Here is a 16,564-nt window from a genome sequence, read left to right on the forward strand (position 1 = left end):
TGCAAGAATGATTAAACACGAGAACGTAGATGTAGTAGCTCTTAATATTTTAAGTGGATAAAACATTACTTCAACACGAATGCAATTAGAACAAATTACAAGCCCAAAAACTTCAAAAACAAAACTGACATTTAATTTATTGTTAACATCACAAATAACATAATCATATTCATAACTTTTTTTTTCTTATACACTTTAAATATATAGATTCTTAAAATGTTTCTCTAATAATAAAACATAATACTGATTAATTTTGGAAAAAAGGTTAAATACAAAAATGACATTTTGCAATTAATTTTATATCTATTGATTTTAGGATGTGGGTAATTGTTCTTTTTTTGAAAGAAAACACAGTGGCTGCCATTCCCAAATGTTGGGTCATGCAAGGAAATAAAACCTGTTGTTGGCCTCCGTTTGTGGATGTAAAAAATTACATTGTTAAATGTAAACCCCCAGATGGGAATTGGCATTTATTTGGTATTAGATTATTGAATAACGGCAAAGTATATGGTATTATTTAATTAATTGTTTGAAACATTTTTATGTCGCCAACATTTTTTAGATAATTTTTTGAAAGCAAGATCAGCTGCACGTTTGGCTGAAGACACCTCTGATATTAATTCTTCAGAGGCCGAAGGTCAAAATAAAAGAAAACGAACGATTATTAGGAAAATATCGTCAGATTCTGAAGAAGATAACGAGGAGGTATTGACTCACGAAACGTTAGAGTGTTTTCCACCAATGCCTACTCCTCCAAGTTTTGATTGTAAGTTTTTATATTGATTGGTCATTGCACTATGCACATATTATTTTACTACCAATTTCTTTTGTTAATCTTGCAGCACTTTCTCAGTTGGATGAAGATGATCATAGATCAGAAATCCAACAGTCTTCAACATCAATTCGTGAGTTACAATTGATTTGTGAGTGCGGTTTTTAGAATTTTTGTTACAGAAAAAACTAGTAGTACTAGTAGGAGTAGTACTCCAAAACCTCTACAGATTAATAGTAGAACAAAAACACCCGATGGTATGTACATACATGCAAGCAAAGATTGTACCTTGTGAGTTTTTAATCTTTTTTTCTAGACTTTTTGAAACGACTACAGCAACAGTTATCGCTTATGAATTTTAAGTTAAACAATCTGCAGAGTGATGTTACATCAATAATCGACTACGTACGAAAATCGAATGATTATGGCTCAACAGAAGTATTTCAGTTCGAAACTTTACCACTGAAATCTCTAGAAGACCTTCATGTATTCGAAACGTTTTTAAAAAACGAAATCGAATTTAAAAAATATGTAAGTTTTTAGTAAATTATTTTTTTAATTGAGGACCAAAATTTATCCTAAAATTTTATTGTCGTAGGTTACATTTATTACCAAAATTGGTGGGACTAGTGTTTATGAATGTGTGAAGAGATGCCTTTCACGAATAATGACAAACGAATTGGGGAAAGAATTTTGTTGGACTGGGAAAAGGGAAAAACGGGCGTTTGCAGGACTTCAATTACAAACAGAATTGACAGGTGAGTTTTTTGATGTTTTTATCATTTAGCTTTACCTCCAGTAAAATAATAATTTAATATTCTTTCCAAATTTCTTTTTATTCCAGCTGGAATCCAAGCCAACAATGGGTTGAAAAACTCATCAGAAAAAGATATTGAAAATGCGGTGAAAAGCTGGTTACGCCATGCTAAGTCACGAATCCCTGCGAACAATTAAAAATATTTATATTTAGCAAGTTACTTTGAACTATTATTTTGTCTATTATTTTCAGAATGTTTATTTTTTTCGTTATTTTTAGAATGTTTACTTTGTTTTTAGTTTTTAGAATGTTTTTTAATTATTTATATGTAGCTTTCTTTTAATACATTTTTTAAATCAAAGAAATTTTATTACATCCTTTACAAATCCCCATTCGGTACCAACCCGATGAAAATAAACTTTCTTGGGATTTTCCAGGAATGAACAATTTTGTCCTTTTACAACGTTCCAGGGACATCCCATGGAATATTTGGTATTGCCCTGGGATATCCAGTCGATCCCAAGTCAATCTCCCTGAGAAGTTCATGGGCTGTGTTAGTGCTGTTTGGGAATGGTGCTTCCATCATCGATCACATTCTGGTGCATGACTCAATTTCTTACAGATGCAGCGAGGAAGCGATCATCGGCACCACGGTCATCTCTGATCACGTCCCAAAAATCACCGAAATTAATTTTGGTACAACTTCGACCGCAATTCCAACGTTGGTTAAAATCCGAGATTTCAAGCGCACAAATTGGAACCAATTGTCAGCCACCTGCATCGAGCATTCTCGCAACTCGATCCCCTGACGTCATCGACAAACAAGTCGCTGACCTTACCCAACTCATCCAATCTAGCGTCCTTGACTCGACTCCCGAGAAAGTAATTAATCCCAATCGAAAGCCCTCCCGCCTGATATCGTTTCACTGGTCCGACAAAAGCGCCGAGTCTACAGAGAATTTGTAGCAACGAGAGATCCGGACATCAAAACAGAATGGAATCGATTAAACGCAAAAATCAGAATCAAAATCAACAAGCATCGTGAGAACCAATGGATTCAAGCATGCTCAGAACTCGACTTCCGCAACGGCGCCAGTTTTTGGCACAAATTCAAGGTCTTAACCGGACAAAAAACAAGAACACGCAGCCACCTGAAAATCGGAAATGACATCATCATTTCCGACAAGGACAAATCTGAAGCGTTCGCCACCCACTTCAAAAATTCATTCCGAATTCCAGAAGATCCACGGCACGACAAAAACCACGTCAAGCGAACAGAGGCGTTCAGAGAAAAATTCAGGAAGCGCCTGCGCAGCACCACCATTTTCTTTTCCCAACAAGACCGCGAAGAAGCTCAGGAAGACGACGAGAGACTCCGAAAGAAATCAAGGCAACGATCCAATCCATCAAAACCAGAAAAGCTCCAGGTCCGGATCAAGTCAACAATCTCACTCTGAAGAACATTCCCAATGAGGTCATTACTGCAATATGTCAGATTTTCAACAATTGTCTGGACGCCTCCTACATTCCTAAGGACTGGAAAAGCGGGTTGGCTATAGCAATTTCGAAACCCGGCAAGCCTACGGAGGATCCCAACGCCTACCGTCCCATCACGCTCCTGAGCTCGATAGGAAAGATATTCGAAAGAATAGTTACCGTAAGACTCAGCGACAGAGTGAACGGTCTCGAATACTGTCTGACCCACAATTTGGTTTTCGGGCAAGTCGATCAATCACCGATCCTCTCGTAGCTTTGCAGACTGACGTCACCAGGTACCTGAACTCGGGACAGTGCGTTGTTGGTGTCTTTTTAGACATTGAGAAGGCATTTGACCGAGTTTGGCACGCCGGAATGATTCAGAAACTCAAGAGTCTCAAGTTCTCGGACAGATTCACAGGCCTCATCGACTCATTTCTGACGAACAGGACCGTCAAAATCAAAGTCGGAAATGAACTCTCAGAACCGATCGAAATCGAAGCGGGAGTTCCCCAAGGTTCAGTCATCTCGCCACTACTCTACTAAATTTACTGCCACGATTTCCCGGCAGTAAACAACGAAACAATAAGAACGTTTCAATTCGCGGATGACACAGCACTTTGGGCCGGAAACACCACCTCTTTGAGAGCGGCAAATGACGCCCAGAACATCCTTGACAACATCCAGGAATGAGCCTCGAAGTGGCGAATTTCTTCAAACCCAGAAAAATCAACAACCGTCCTTTTCAGAAATGGAAAGCTGACACGCGCAAAGAAGTTCTTTCCATGACACGCTCGCCTCAAACTCTGGAATAAAGAAATTCCGCTAAAGGACAGTGTTCGATATTTCTTCCGACCTCAAGGTGGACTCAGGGAATGTTCATCCCCAACCCTTCTCCATACGAACAAGACGTATATCAGGCCTCTTCTCGAGTTCAAATATGCCCTTTTAGCCTCTCTTGACAGATCCAGCCTGGAATCCATCGCGTCGTGCAAGAGAAAAATTTTTCGAAAAATTTTCCGTCTTGGTCCTAGGTTCCCCTCGTCACAGTTGCCCGAGGTCACCAAGACAGAACCGATCTTGGAACGTATCGTCAAACTTCAGGCGTCATACGAGTATGTGCACCGTTCGCTTCAGAGCGGGAGCGCATTGGCGAAAAACACCATCTTCGAGCATTGGCTCACTCCTTTTGCTCCTACAGGTCGCAACAAGAGAAGATTCCCAGAGAAACCGAGGCAGAAAAAAATTAACCTTCCTAGCGCCCTAATCCAGGCCCACTCGCTTTTTTTCGAAACTTCTCCCGGTTTAATTACATCCTTCCAATTTTGCTGCGCCCTCCTCCATTTTCCGGGGTGAATTTCCAACCACCACCACTTCGAGCAACGAACTCTCCCAGCTGATCTCAATTCAACCACATTCCAATCGTGTTTAAACATCTTCGGACACACGATAAAAAACTCGCGAAGACTCTTTCTCTCTCTGCTCCACGACGCAAGTCATCTCTCCCTTTCTAGCCCGGCCGCAACAGTATAGTTCAGCCAAGTTGGAGTTACCATAAAAGCATAAAAATTTGCGGGCTACCTCAACGGGACAGCTTCAAAAGATTCTCAAGTGCACATAATGAGGGTTTATTTGCTTAAGTTTGCACCCTGCGATAAGAATAGCATCCCTAAACAGGCCAGATATCTGGTCATAAATGACAAAATACCGCAAACTGTCCGGTTGCGGTTGCCGTCTAATTTTTATGATTTTATGGTGGCTCAGACTAACTTGGCTGAACTCTTACAATCGAATTACCCTGAAGCTCCTCCCACTAATACTTTCCAATTAAACACAACTTTTCTCGTCTTTCTCCCAGCTTCTAATTCTTTCGCTTACACCGCCGAACATTTTGTTTCCGATTTCTGCCGGCTGTTTTTCTGTTTCAGACGAGAACCGCCTCGCCGCGCAGGACAAAGGCCGCCGTCCCCGAAGCCGTCCAAGGTTGGCAACAGGAAGCGGCGGAGAATGGACAGCGCGACCATCGGCATCTCAAAACTCGTCAAACAGCTGACATTTCTTCTTCAACACGTTCCACTTTCGCAGCATCCACGAGACGATTCCGACTTGGGTTTTTCACGGTTTCCCCAAGTCCTAGCGCAAATGCGAGAATTATGTCGTAAGTCGGCCGTGACCGCACTCTGGATGCACCTTCCTAATTTACTCCCTTGTTCTTATTTTTTAATCCCGAATTAAATTTTAATTTTTTGAGAATTAATTTATTTGTTACTTCAAATTAACTTTTCTCTTTTTGTAATCCATCCACCTAAACGACCACATCGCTAAAGAGGCACAAGCCTAGAGCGGCGTTTTCATCAGATTGTAATTAACATCTTTGTCTTATTGTAAACCTTGACTGTACATCTGATGAATAAAAGACTTTTACTACTACTAACGTTCTATTGTCTCCGACTTTTCAAATAATACTAATACGACACTTATACAACAAATGAACTATTATTTCTACTATTTCCGTATTCTGGAATTATAATAATTGTAAAGATGTATCTTTGTGCCATTTAAGCAAAATTTTTCACAGGTACCGTAGCAACAGAATGCTATCTAGCGAGTTATGGGCTGCGATTAGTTAATTTAAAGTGCTTCTAATTCAAAAACTGTAAGGGCTTGAACATTGAGCGATACGACCATCAACTGGGATTTTCATATAGAATTCCACATTAAAAGGAAGTGCGAACGTTCTTGGAAAGCCTGAATGTTAAAAAACAATCAATTACTGTTCAAATTCTCTTTAGAAATATTAAAAAAAGTGAAAGAAAACCTTGAACTCTTCCCTTCTCACAGCAGAAACAACCTTGTGGTCTCTAAGACCTGAGAACAACATTAATTTCGCGAATTTTAGACAGGCAAACATATGTCGTTTTTATTAACTCTTGAACTGATGTGAATGTACCGAATAACAATGAAGAAATGCCAGAAGCATAAAATGCTTTAGTTTATTGTGTTGTTGGCCTTAACAAGAGGTGGAAATTACCTATATGCCTAGTTCTTCTTTACAAATTTAAAGGGCCGTAAACGTAAAAACATCCTTGTTTAACATAGTTATACAGGTGGGCCAACTAAAACGAAACAGAGGCTCTCAATTTTTTTCAGTTTAAATGCATGCATTCAACACCCGTTATCAAATGATCATAGGGGCTATTCTGTATCGGGTCTGTTAAATTTAAAGGGTAGGTTAAAATAGTCCGATTTAACGGTGCGGGGTTTAAATAGCTATTCTGTATCATGAAATAAACGTAGTCCGTTAAAATGGAGAATTTTAACGTACGTCTGTTAATTCGATTGTGAACCAGCCATGGTGGTAGGTTTTCTGACCCGAAAGTAGGCTGTTGTGATCGTGCGCGTGCGCTTTATGTGACATCGACTTAAATTCAAACGAAGCAAATAAAAAAATAAATATATTTGTTTCGTTGTTACAAACGTATAAACGCTGCAAAAAATGAAAATTTCTTGTTTCTGGTTTGATAGCACCTTTAGATGCAACATCTGGCTTCAAGATGTACTTCGAAAAACCCATGAGCAGGCAAAGTTTGGGTCAAAGATAATAATATGCAAAATATTTATAATCGAAACGTGCTGATTTTCTTCCCATCTTATTTTATTACAAGAAGGTAAGTTATTTTGATGTAGAATTTGTGTTCATTATTGTGGTTGTGCTTGGTGCGTCTAGTTGATCCTCTACCTTACTTTGTTTAAAAGTTTAAATAAATATGTCGAGAGCTCCAAGAATTACCAAAAAACAACAAGAAGGTTTAATTGCATATTTGGAGCAACATCCTTTCTTAATTGAGGGCAGAGCCAGAAATGCTGTTGAATTGGAGAGATTTGAAAACAAATGGGAAGAGTTGGTCCAACAATTAAACCAACTTGAAGGGGCCCGAAAAACAAAAAAACAATGGAAAGAGGTAAGTAACAACAATTTAAATAAAAAGTATTTGTTTTTTTTTTAATAATTATGTTAATAATAATAAATTTTCTAGACCTTACATGATTTGAAGGCGAATGTTAAAAAAAAAGCGCGTGCCATAAATATAGACATGCTTAGAACTGGTGGAGGCCCCAGTGCACAAATATCGTTGCAGGCGTTGGAAGAGAGATTACTGACATTATTATCACCAGTAATTATAGCAGGCATTCCGGAGATCCCAGAAGTTGGGCATCAAGAAGAAGTTCTGGCGGAGTTGGTAAAAAATTTTTTAGTTGGCGTGAAAAAAGATTTAATGTGATCAATTTCTAGCCAATTGTTGAAATCGCCAACAATGAAGAAGAACCAACGTGGGACGATTTGAACAATTCTTTTGTGGAGAACACTAAAATAGTAAGTTTCTGTAAATTAATGTTTTTCATTTATTTATTCAAATTTTAGGAAAGTTCAACCCAAGAAAGAGGCCGCAAACGGAAGAATCATCCGGATGTACCGAATATCGCCAGGGCACATGAAGAATGCCTAAATAAATTGGCTAGATCAAACAGTAAACTGGCCGATGCAGTTTTACTATTGGCAAGCCGACAAAAAAAGCGTTTTTCTCCCAGTGCAGCTTTGCAATTAAAATTTTAAATTTATTTTAGTTAGGAGATAGACTTAGTTTTTAGTTATGTAATGATTTTCCAGTTATTTTAGTTATTTTGTATATGTATATATATATATGTATTTAATTAATATTAAAATGTACATTTACAATTCCTTGTCTTACTTGACCACCAATGTTAAACCAGTCGTGATCATTTAGATTTACTTGCTCATTGTTTACAACAATTTCTGGTTGGTTTTGTTCTTCTTCAGGTAAGGGGACGTTATAATGTCGACACATGTTATGTAACATAGCACAACTGTAAATTATTTTCGCTGCTCGAATAGGATCGTAGTGCAGAGCTCTATGTCCATGAGTACATCTAAATATTGATTTTAATAAACCATTAACATGTTCAATTTTTGTTCTGATTCTTGATAAAGCTCTGTTGTAATTTGCATCTGGGGAATTAGGTGCCACTTGATTAAATGGTGTCAATTGCCAAGGTTCTAATGGATAGCCACTATCACCTATCAAATAATTTGATTGTCCTGTTTGAACATATAATTCATGCAGTGTTTGTTTCGCCTGGGACATATCCAAATGGCAGAATCATGGACTGACCCCGGAAATCGTGCATTTATATTAATAATTTTCTTATTTGCGTCACATACAATTTGTGTATTAATTGAATAAAAATGCTTCCGACAAAAATATGAGGCTCCTGGGTGAATTGGATGATTTTCTGGTGGAGCAATAATTCTTATTTGCGTGCACTCAATTATACCAATCAAATTCTCAAACCTCTGATCAAACTGTCGAAAATTTTCATTATGTCTTGCTCTGCTTTCAGCATCATTCGGAAATTGAATCCATCTATGCAATATATGCCTTACAATACAGTCAGACACTTCCGAAATGCATCTACTCACGCTAGGTTGGCTAAGTGCGAATGAATATACATGACCAACTCCCAATTGGTAATTTCCGTGTCCAAAAAAATGTAAAGCTGTTAAAACTCTTATGGAAACTGGAATTTTTGTCGATTTTTGGGGGTCTTGCATGAACTGTTCTAAATCGTTTACTAAAGCCAAAGAGCTTGGTTTGTTTAGTCGAAACAATTTTATAAATAATTTATCCGGCAATGTAAATGGATCGCTTGAATCTCTCAAGTGTCGGTGTTTTATACGAACTTCATTTCAGCAAATAATTTAAGTTTTAGATAAACATTTATAATCTAACCTCTAATTTTACCTTCGTATTCGATCTTCTTCATCATGCATAATTATCAAATGTATTAAACCATCCAATGCCATTTTTGAGTTGCAACAAATTTGTGGAGGAATTATGTTATAATTGCAATATTTATAAAAATATCAAGCATCGAACTGTCAAACGGAAACCCTGTTAAATTTAAGGGATGGCTTCGACTAGCCCTTAAAATAAGCAGCTTTTTAACATACCTAGGTTAAAATTTTAACGGACTTGGCTGATACAGAATAAAAATTTCGTTTTAAAGGACCTTTAAAATTTAACCACCCTTTAAATTTAACCGACTCGATACAGAATAGCCCCTCATATGTCATATGATGAAACTAATTAAAACACTCTGGCAGATTCAAAATTTTTGATTAATGAGAAAGAAGAAAAAAAACACTGGGCTTTCATTAAACGACTATTCGAACAAGAATGATTCCATACAAAAGGTTTGAAACTGACTACAATACTAACTAAACGTCACATTGAATTTAAAAATGATATAATGAATGGGCTTTTAGCAGTTCATGTTTTGAGCGACAGTGTAGGCTTCAAGGTACTGTGAGAGTAATTTTGTTGATTTTAAAGGTGCAGGTGCCACAGCTGAATTTTGCGAAATTTTTAATATGGCTTTTGACATACTAAATACGAGAAGCAACATTAGTCGCCAAATTAATCAAAAACCGATATCTGAATTAACAATGAATTATTATGAAAAATGCACCAAAAAAGTAAAAAAAATACATTTCAAAATTAAAACTGCCAGATGGAAGAGAAGTTGTCAATTCAAAAACGGCAAACAGGTTTTGTAGGAATTGCCATAGGTTTATAAAATGTAAATGTAAAATGTAAAATGTAAAATGTAGTTGATGTAACGTAATATTTAATTGCTTTCAGAAAAAAAAACAAATACATATTATTAACTTGTATTTTACAGGACCATTTGGAAATCTTTTTTGGGTGCATTAGGAGTGAAGTGGTTTTAACAAGAACCCCAACTGGGTAGAGTTTCAAGCCGCCTATAAAACATTGCTAACACAAAATCAAATTTCTGCGTCACGAAATATATCCAGTTTGGATAGTACTGGGGTTGTCTTCAACAGCCATGGCAACATCAGAATTTTTGTTATATTTCGACAAAATCTTTGACTCAATAAATAGCCACAAAATTGATGATGATGGAAATAAGCTAAGGTCAGCTGTCAGTATCAGTAAGCATTCCACCCATCATCAATTTTGGCAAAAAGCTACAGAATTCTTAAAAAAATGTAGTGTTAAACAAATTTGAACTTGGCGCGCAGTAACAGGTGAGGGCACTGCGAGCTAGGGACATTTAGTGTTGACAGGTGACAGGGCGGGAGTAGAGAATAGATTTGGTGGGCGTTCTAGCGTGGCGTGGCTTGGAAAAAGAAGTGTGTGTGAGATAGTTAATTGTGTGGCGCATTACTTTAATAAATTTTTAATTTCTTCAACGGCGTTTTTCGTGATCCTAACATCCTCTCTGAAGAATTGGCTGTTTACCTTAAAAGGTTTCCAGTATTTATGGGGGAAACTTGAAAACACCTTTAGGTTCCTGTGTTTACGGAACTGAATCAGGACGTTTCGGAAAAAAAAATTGACATTCATACAGAAACAATACACCTACGCCTGCACAGTTCGTCGCCACCTTAAAGACATTGATAATTAATAATTTTGTTTCGTGTCATTCTTCTGGAAGCAATTGTCAGGTTGACGACAGCATCGCTCTAAACACGTTGGAGTCTTTCTGACAGCATCCGTTGAGGAAGTGGAGCAATCGAAGGAGTTCATCCAGGAGCTCTCTTTACCAAAAGAAACAACAGAACCGGTTGAAGAGATGACCGTAACAGGTTACATAAAAATGAATATGCATATGTATATCGCTGGATATTTGATGAGAAAATTTTTTCAAAAAGTGCGAAATTGTAAAACTTGTGAGAAAAATTTAATAAATGAAGGTAATGCAGATATTGCAAATAATTTTATTCTTGAAAGAGCTTAAAAAAAACCTACTAAAAAAACCCAATACAAATTTCTTTCCGAAAATTGTTTTCCAAATGTATGGAAATTGCGAAAAAGAATATTTGTTCATTGATTTTAAAGGCTAATTGTACAACTATGCAACTAAAATTGTGGTGATATCCAACTAATTCGTTCTAGACGAAAAACTGATTTCCTTAGCCTAGTTTAGCCCTTGTAAATGAATTTTTAATTTACACTTATAAGCTGTCACAAGACTATTTGGAAACATTTTTTCCAGCATTAGCATAAAAGGCGGCTTTAGTAATAACTCAAACACAAGACAATTTAAATGAGCCTACAAACAATTATTAGTCCATTTCAAAAACAGCTTGTATATTTAATTGACTACATTTATTTTATTTTCGATATTTTTTAGTTGGAAGATTTGCTCCACAGAGTATCGTAGATCCACTAGATTTTTTTAACGCAGGACCAAAACTTAAGTGAAGATCCCGATTTTGTTACTTTTGCTTTTGGAGGGAATTTGGAGGCCAACCAGTGACTTTTAAAAAACATCTCCATGTGCTCAACATGTGTAATGCCAATGCCATTTCAACAAAGAAAAAAGACTAAAAGTGGCTTCCAGTGAAAATGCAGACGATGTGGCAAATTTGGAAGCATCAGAGCCGACTCCTTTTTTCTAAGTCATTTGGCCTTTGTACAAATTTTAAAAATGATGTACGGTTGGTCGCAAGACTATTTACACAAACCAATTGCGCATGAGGCAAGTATCGAAAAAGGGACCGCACACATTCGCGGGTGGATTAGAGCAATTTCTTCAAAAAAAATTGTGAGCAACACCTGGAATAAAACCCGAAAGAAGTTAAACAATTAACAGAGGAAAGGATTGGCCAAGTTAAATAGATATAAATGCTCATAGCACAAAAGTATAACAATTACACAATAATCGCACATATCACGCTTAGAGGTCGTTGAAACAGACAAGCCTAAATTTAAATACCACTGAGACCCGAGGCGGGAAAGGCAAAGTTTTCGGTGGTATAGATAGGGGCAATGGAAAGTGCCGAATAGGGCTAAGAATACACTTCTAGCAATCATACAAAGGTTAGTTGCTACTTTAATAGGAGTAATAACAGTTGGCGTTAATTACAAGTACATATTTTTAAAAATATTTCTCTAAAGGAATGTCAATAAAAGCAAATTGTCTTTTATATTAATAGGACAAACAGTTTTTAAATGTCTTACATGAATATTACTTTTAGATCCCCTTACTTTTTAAATTTTTTGAAGACATGTAAATAGGTCTCCAAAAAGGAAACTAGATAAGTATATTTTTTGTTTACCGGTTGATATCGCACTGATTTAGGTATCGCTTAGATTTATATATGTATATAGTTTATAGGTTACGTTCATTTGTTCTGTGGTTCATTTGCAAACTGGTTAACATAATATTTGATGGTTTTGTGTTGTGTTATGTTTGACTTTAATAAAAACTATGTTGGCGTGTAACGCTAAAGCGAGCTTTAAAATTTTGTTCCCAATTGCAAATTGTTGGCTTCGAAAATTGTACAGCCACAGCAAATTTCTGGAAATTTTTTAATGATATCTTTGACGTCCTAAATTAAAAACATTTGTTGGCTAAAGCTAAATGTAATCGTGGTATATCTAGCACGAACTTCAAAGATATATCTGAAAAAAAATAATTTTTTTATTGAATATATTAGTAACATTAAGGATACTCATGGTAATTTGGTTATAAATACTAACAAAAAAAACCAGTTTTTTGAGATGCATTGTTGATTTAACCAATATAATAAGTTTCTATAAAGATTTGATTGAAACTGGTTATTTAAGATATCTTTTGATGTATAATTTTAGCCAGAATCATTTAGAAATGACATTCGGCTTAATTAGACAACGTGGTGGATTCAATTTCAAAGCGCCTACAAGAGGTTACTTGTTCATAATCAAATTAGGACAAGTAAAAATGGGAATTGTGTGGAACTTAACGCCACAAACATTTTATTTGTTGGAAGTGGGAGGAAAATTGCTGATAAAAAAGACTTAATAGAAGATTTTCTTTCTATTGATGTAGTGGACCAAGATTATAATTATTGTCCCAAAGACATGTTATCTGCATACAAAGAAAACGTGATCGAATATTTGCTGAATTTGTGGTAAAACAAATTAAACCAAAGATCACGTGCACATTTTGTAAAAGTTTGTTCCGTTGTAATCAGGGTGGAACGAAATCGTTCTTAATAGCAATGAAGCAATGGGGAAAACTAACAATACCAAGCGAAAATGTAATTAACATTGGAGTTGATAGTCCGGGAAAACCAGTCAAAAACTCTAAATAAAACTAATATTAATCTTTTTTAACTTCGTTGCTATTACAAAAATCCATATCATTTTTTAACAGCTCAGAGATCTTGGAGCAGGACGTCTTAGATAATCATAAAATTCAATTAATAAGATGCGTGAGCTATACAGGGTGTCCCAGAACTCGCGCCCCAGAGAGCAAGGGAGGATGCCGACAGCAATACATATGGTAAATTTCAAAACAAAAATTGACTAACTATAATAGTATTCGAGAACTGATAAAAAGTTAACAACCAATCCCGAAAGCTTATTCGAGCAGTGGAGTAAATGGCCATCCCAATTTCCTAGGCCACGAGAGTCTAATGTTTAACTGACCAATGGATGATAGTATGTGTCCATAGTTACCAATTTTGAAATTCTGTTCAGCTTCGGGATTGGCTACAGTTTTTTTGTCTTATTTCGGTTATTTTTTGAGTTAAAAAAATTATGGTTTCAAAATTTTGGTTCAGAATTATTGCCTCCATAAGCCCTTTCTCTCTAGGGCGCGAGTTCTGGGACACCTCTATGTATATTAAAATCAGGCTTCACCATGAAGCAAAATTAATTAATTTTAAGAACAAGCCGACTCTGCGAAGTCGGTCGACGAAAACTGTCTTGTTTCGAAACAAATAAAATAAAAATGTTTGTTGACTGATTGATTGTTTGATTACTTACATAACAATAAATTAATTTAAAAAACATATATATGCCATGTGCTATGTAACAAAATATATATATTTCGAGAAAAACATGTTTCATTTTTACAAAATTGTTCCCTGTCTTATCACATATAATAAGTTTTAATCTCTTATTTTGAAGGTTTCTCTTCCTTTAAACTTACTGTAGAAAAAAATTAAAATATCTGCAGATTAGACGAAAAAATAATACAGTGCTTTGTACTTTAAATGAATAAACTTTTATCTTCCTTAATTTTAGAAGAAAGAATTTAAAAATAAAAGATTGTTCACGAGCTTTTGAATAAAGTGAACTTTTCCTTGGTGTTGGACATCTTCGATTTTTAAGAAAATTTGTTCACAATACATTCCTTACACAATTTAAGCTTACAATTCTTTAAATTTGATCGTTAATTATTGATAATGAAATATTATTATTTTGAGATTAGATTAGAAACAATAGAGTATAATTTGGGTCATAATGCGCTTACAAATATACGTAAAAAATTTGACTTTAAACTTGCTACCTAAAGTAACCGAAGATGAAGATTCCGTGCATCAATTAATAGAAGGTATAGAATTATATGAGCCGACCTTAAATGCAGATGCAAAACCGGCCTTAATCAATTATGTACTGAAAGCATGTGTATCGCGGCATCAAAAAATTCGCCTTAAACCAAAATATGACAATGTAAATTTGTTAATTGAAGATATAAAAAAGAAATTTTTGCCAAAACATTCTTCAGCGGCACTTGCAGCAAAATTGCAAAATTCAAAACAAGGTAATAAAACGATGGAAGAATATGGGAGATTTATAAGAAGCACTAATGTCAGATTTAATTTTGTCACAGTCTAGAGACAACCCAAACCATATGGAATGAATGAGAAAATTGCAATAGATGTTTTCACTAGAGGTATTCGCAATAATGAACTTAGAACCATCAAAAAATCACGTCAGTATAAATCCTTAGCGGAAGCAATTGTCGGTGCAATAGAAGATCAAAATGTTTTCCACATGAAAAAATATAAAACGTCATATTTAAATAAAAACACATATTTTAGAAATGCATTTCCCAACAAAGGGCATTACCATCATAACAATCAGTCGTAAATATTTTAGCAATAACAACAAAAATAATAGTGGTAATAATTATTACAATCAAAGTTTTAAAAGTAACCAGAGTAATGGGGAAAAAAGGAAGACAATACAATAATTACCAAAGTAACCAATATGAAAATCAAAATTTCAAACAAGACCAAAATTTCAATCAAAATCAAAATAACTCAAATTTGAGACTACAAATAATGTATTACTGCTTAAAAGAACTGTATGTGATTTGGTAAAAATGAATTTATAATTTGATTCTAAGCAACTAACTTTTACAGCTATTTCTAACTCTAAGTAAATTATAAGAAAATGGCATTATTAAGAAAAAATCCCAGTAGACTGAATTTGCCATATTTGCTGTATTTACTATCGTCATGGATTTTGCAAAGTTGCATTTAAATATCCCTTAAAAATAAATTTACTATTTTATCAAAATTTAACTTAATATGCCAAAAATTAATAGAGATACCAGCTTGTATTCTAGCTGAAATTAAACATTTACCGTTCACTGATCACAATTATCATATCAACTACAATACAAAAAATAATTATATATTGCATGTAAACAACTCTTTCAATGGTATTTAAACGGACCGGCACGGTTTGTTGATCCTCCAGAGTGGGAGGTTGCGTACTTTACAGGCGGTAGTGCCCGCACTCCATTGCCCCGCCGTGCTACTAACCATTTGAAAAACATAGTCTCATTTTCTTGGAATTAAACTTCGCCGTGTATAATTACCAACAGGACTTCTTTCAATTAGTTCGTTTTAAATAAACAATCATTATAAAGAGTAACACTTTCCGTTTTTCGATTTATTACATCGTATCCCAGAGCATTTAGGTTTTATTTGTCGACTATCCTAAAAACATTACAGTGACCTCAGATTTCAGATATTAAAAATTGATCAAAAGGCCGGAATCTGCAGGATTTAACCAAAAACACAAAATCCTTTTATTTCATCTGCACCAGACACCGCCAAATTAATGAATATGAATGAAAACTTCTTACCTTAACCTGCAATGTTCTCAACACGTGGTTTTCCAACACTAAACACACCCGAACGGCCACGTTTTATTGTTTATTATGTTGTACACAATAAGTTATTAATAAACGGAGATTTAAATCAACATTTCCAGTTTTAAAATGACTAGAAACACCACTAAAGCCTTCTTGATCACAAACGAGCGGGATTACAATGAGAGACGCCATGCCACAGAATAGGTAATACAGAACACTGACTCCATTGTTCCAAGCTGTTTCTAAAGAGCGCCATCATGCATAATTTTCATGTACTAAATTGCAAAAAAAAGTGTAAAAGCTCTCGTCGGGATTCGAACCCTAGTCCAACTCTCCGACTTATTCGGACTGTTTCCGAGCCTACCACGCAGACTTCTGCGCCACACAAGTTCCTGTTGAATTGATGCAATGCATGGTATTTCCAGAGTGAATAATCGTTTGTAACCTTGGCACTTTGCAAGATTTCTCGATGCTGGCTGAAGACAAGATGAATTGGAAGGTGCTACTTCCTCATAATGAATGTGAAAACTGAAAATGCAATGGGACATGAAATATACATAAGATATGCAAAA

At 35.5% G+C, this 16,564-nt stretch overlaps 2 protein-coding genes across 2 annotated transcripts; both read left to right on the forward strand.

Moving 5' to 3' along the window:
• The first annotated feature begins 317 nt into the window (after positions 1-317).
• Positions 318-1,726, forward strand: LOC148169325 (uncharacterized). Its single transcript, XM_088044142.1, has 7 exons — positions 318-510; positions 563-766; positions 843-909; positions 941-1,029; positions 1,089-1,303; positions 1,371-1,530; positions 1,617-1,726. Exons 1-7 carry the CDS (start codon positions 318-320, stop codon positions 1,724-1,726), a joined length of 1,038 nt encoding a protein of 345 aa, XP_087900268.1.
• A 5,046-nt stretch (positions 1,727-6,772) lies between these two features.
• LOC148169326 (uncharacterized) lies at positions 6,773-7,655 on the forward strand. The gene is made up of 5 exons (XM_088044143.1): positions 6,773-6,967; positions 7,043-7,246; positions 7,300-7,380; positions 7,429-7,563; positions 7,632-7,655. Exons 1-5 carry the CDS (start codon positions 6,773-6,775, stop codon positions 7,653-7,655), a joined length of 639 nt encoding a protein of 212 aa, XP_087900269.1.
• The last annotated feature ends 8,909 nt before the right edge of the window (positions 7,656-16,564 follow it).

This window comes from Gnatocerus cornutus, chromosome 8, assembly GCF_029298725.1.
Source record: "Gnatocerus cornutus isolate USDA-ARS CGAHR chromosome 8, icGnaCorn1.1, whole genome shotgun sequence".
Taxonomy (NCBI): domain Eukaryota; kingdom Metazoa; phylum Arthropoda; class Insecta; order Coleoptera; family Tenebrionidae; genus Gnatocerus; species Gnatocerus cornutus.

Coding starts and splice junctions, on each gene's coding strand:
- LOC148169326 (XM_088044143.1), top strand. CDS start 6,773: ATGTCGAGAGCTCCAAGAATTACCAAAAAACAACAAGAAGGTTTAATT. Junction 6,968..7,042: donor CAAAAAAACAATGGAAAGAG/GTAAGTAACAAC, acceptor TAAATTTTCTAG/ACCTTACATGATTTGAAGGC. Junction 7,381..7,428: donor TTGTGGAGAACACTAAAATA/GTAAGTTTCTGT, acceptor TTCAAATTTTAG/GAAAGTTCAACCCAAGAAAG.
- LOC148169325 (XM_088044142.1), top strand. CDS start 318: ATGTGGGTAATTGTTCTTTTTTTGAAAGAAAACACAGTGGCTGCCATT. Junction 767..842: donor TACTCCTCCAAGTTTTGATT/GTAAGTTTTTAT, acceptor TTAATCTTGCAG/CACTTTCTCAGTTGGATGAA. Junction 1,531..1,616: donor ATTACAAACAGAATTGACAG/GTGAGTTTTTTG, acceptor TTTTTATTCCAG/CTGGAATCCAAGCCAACAAT.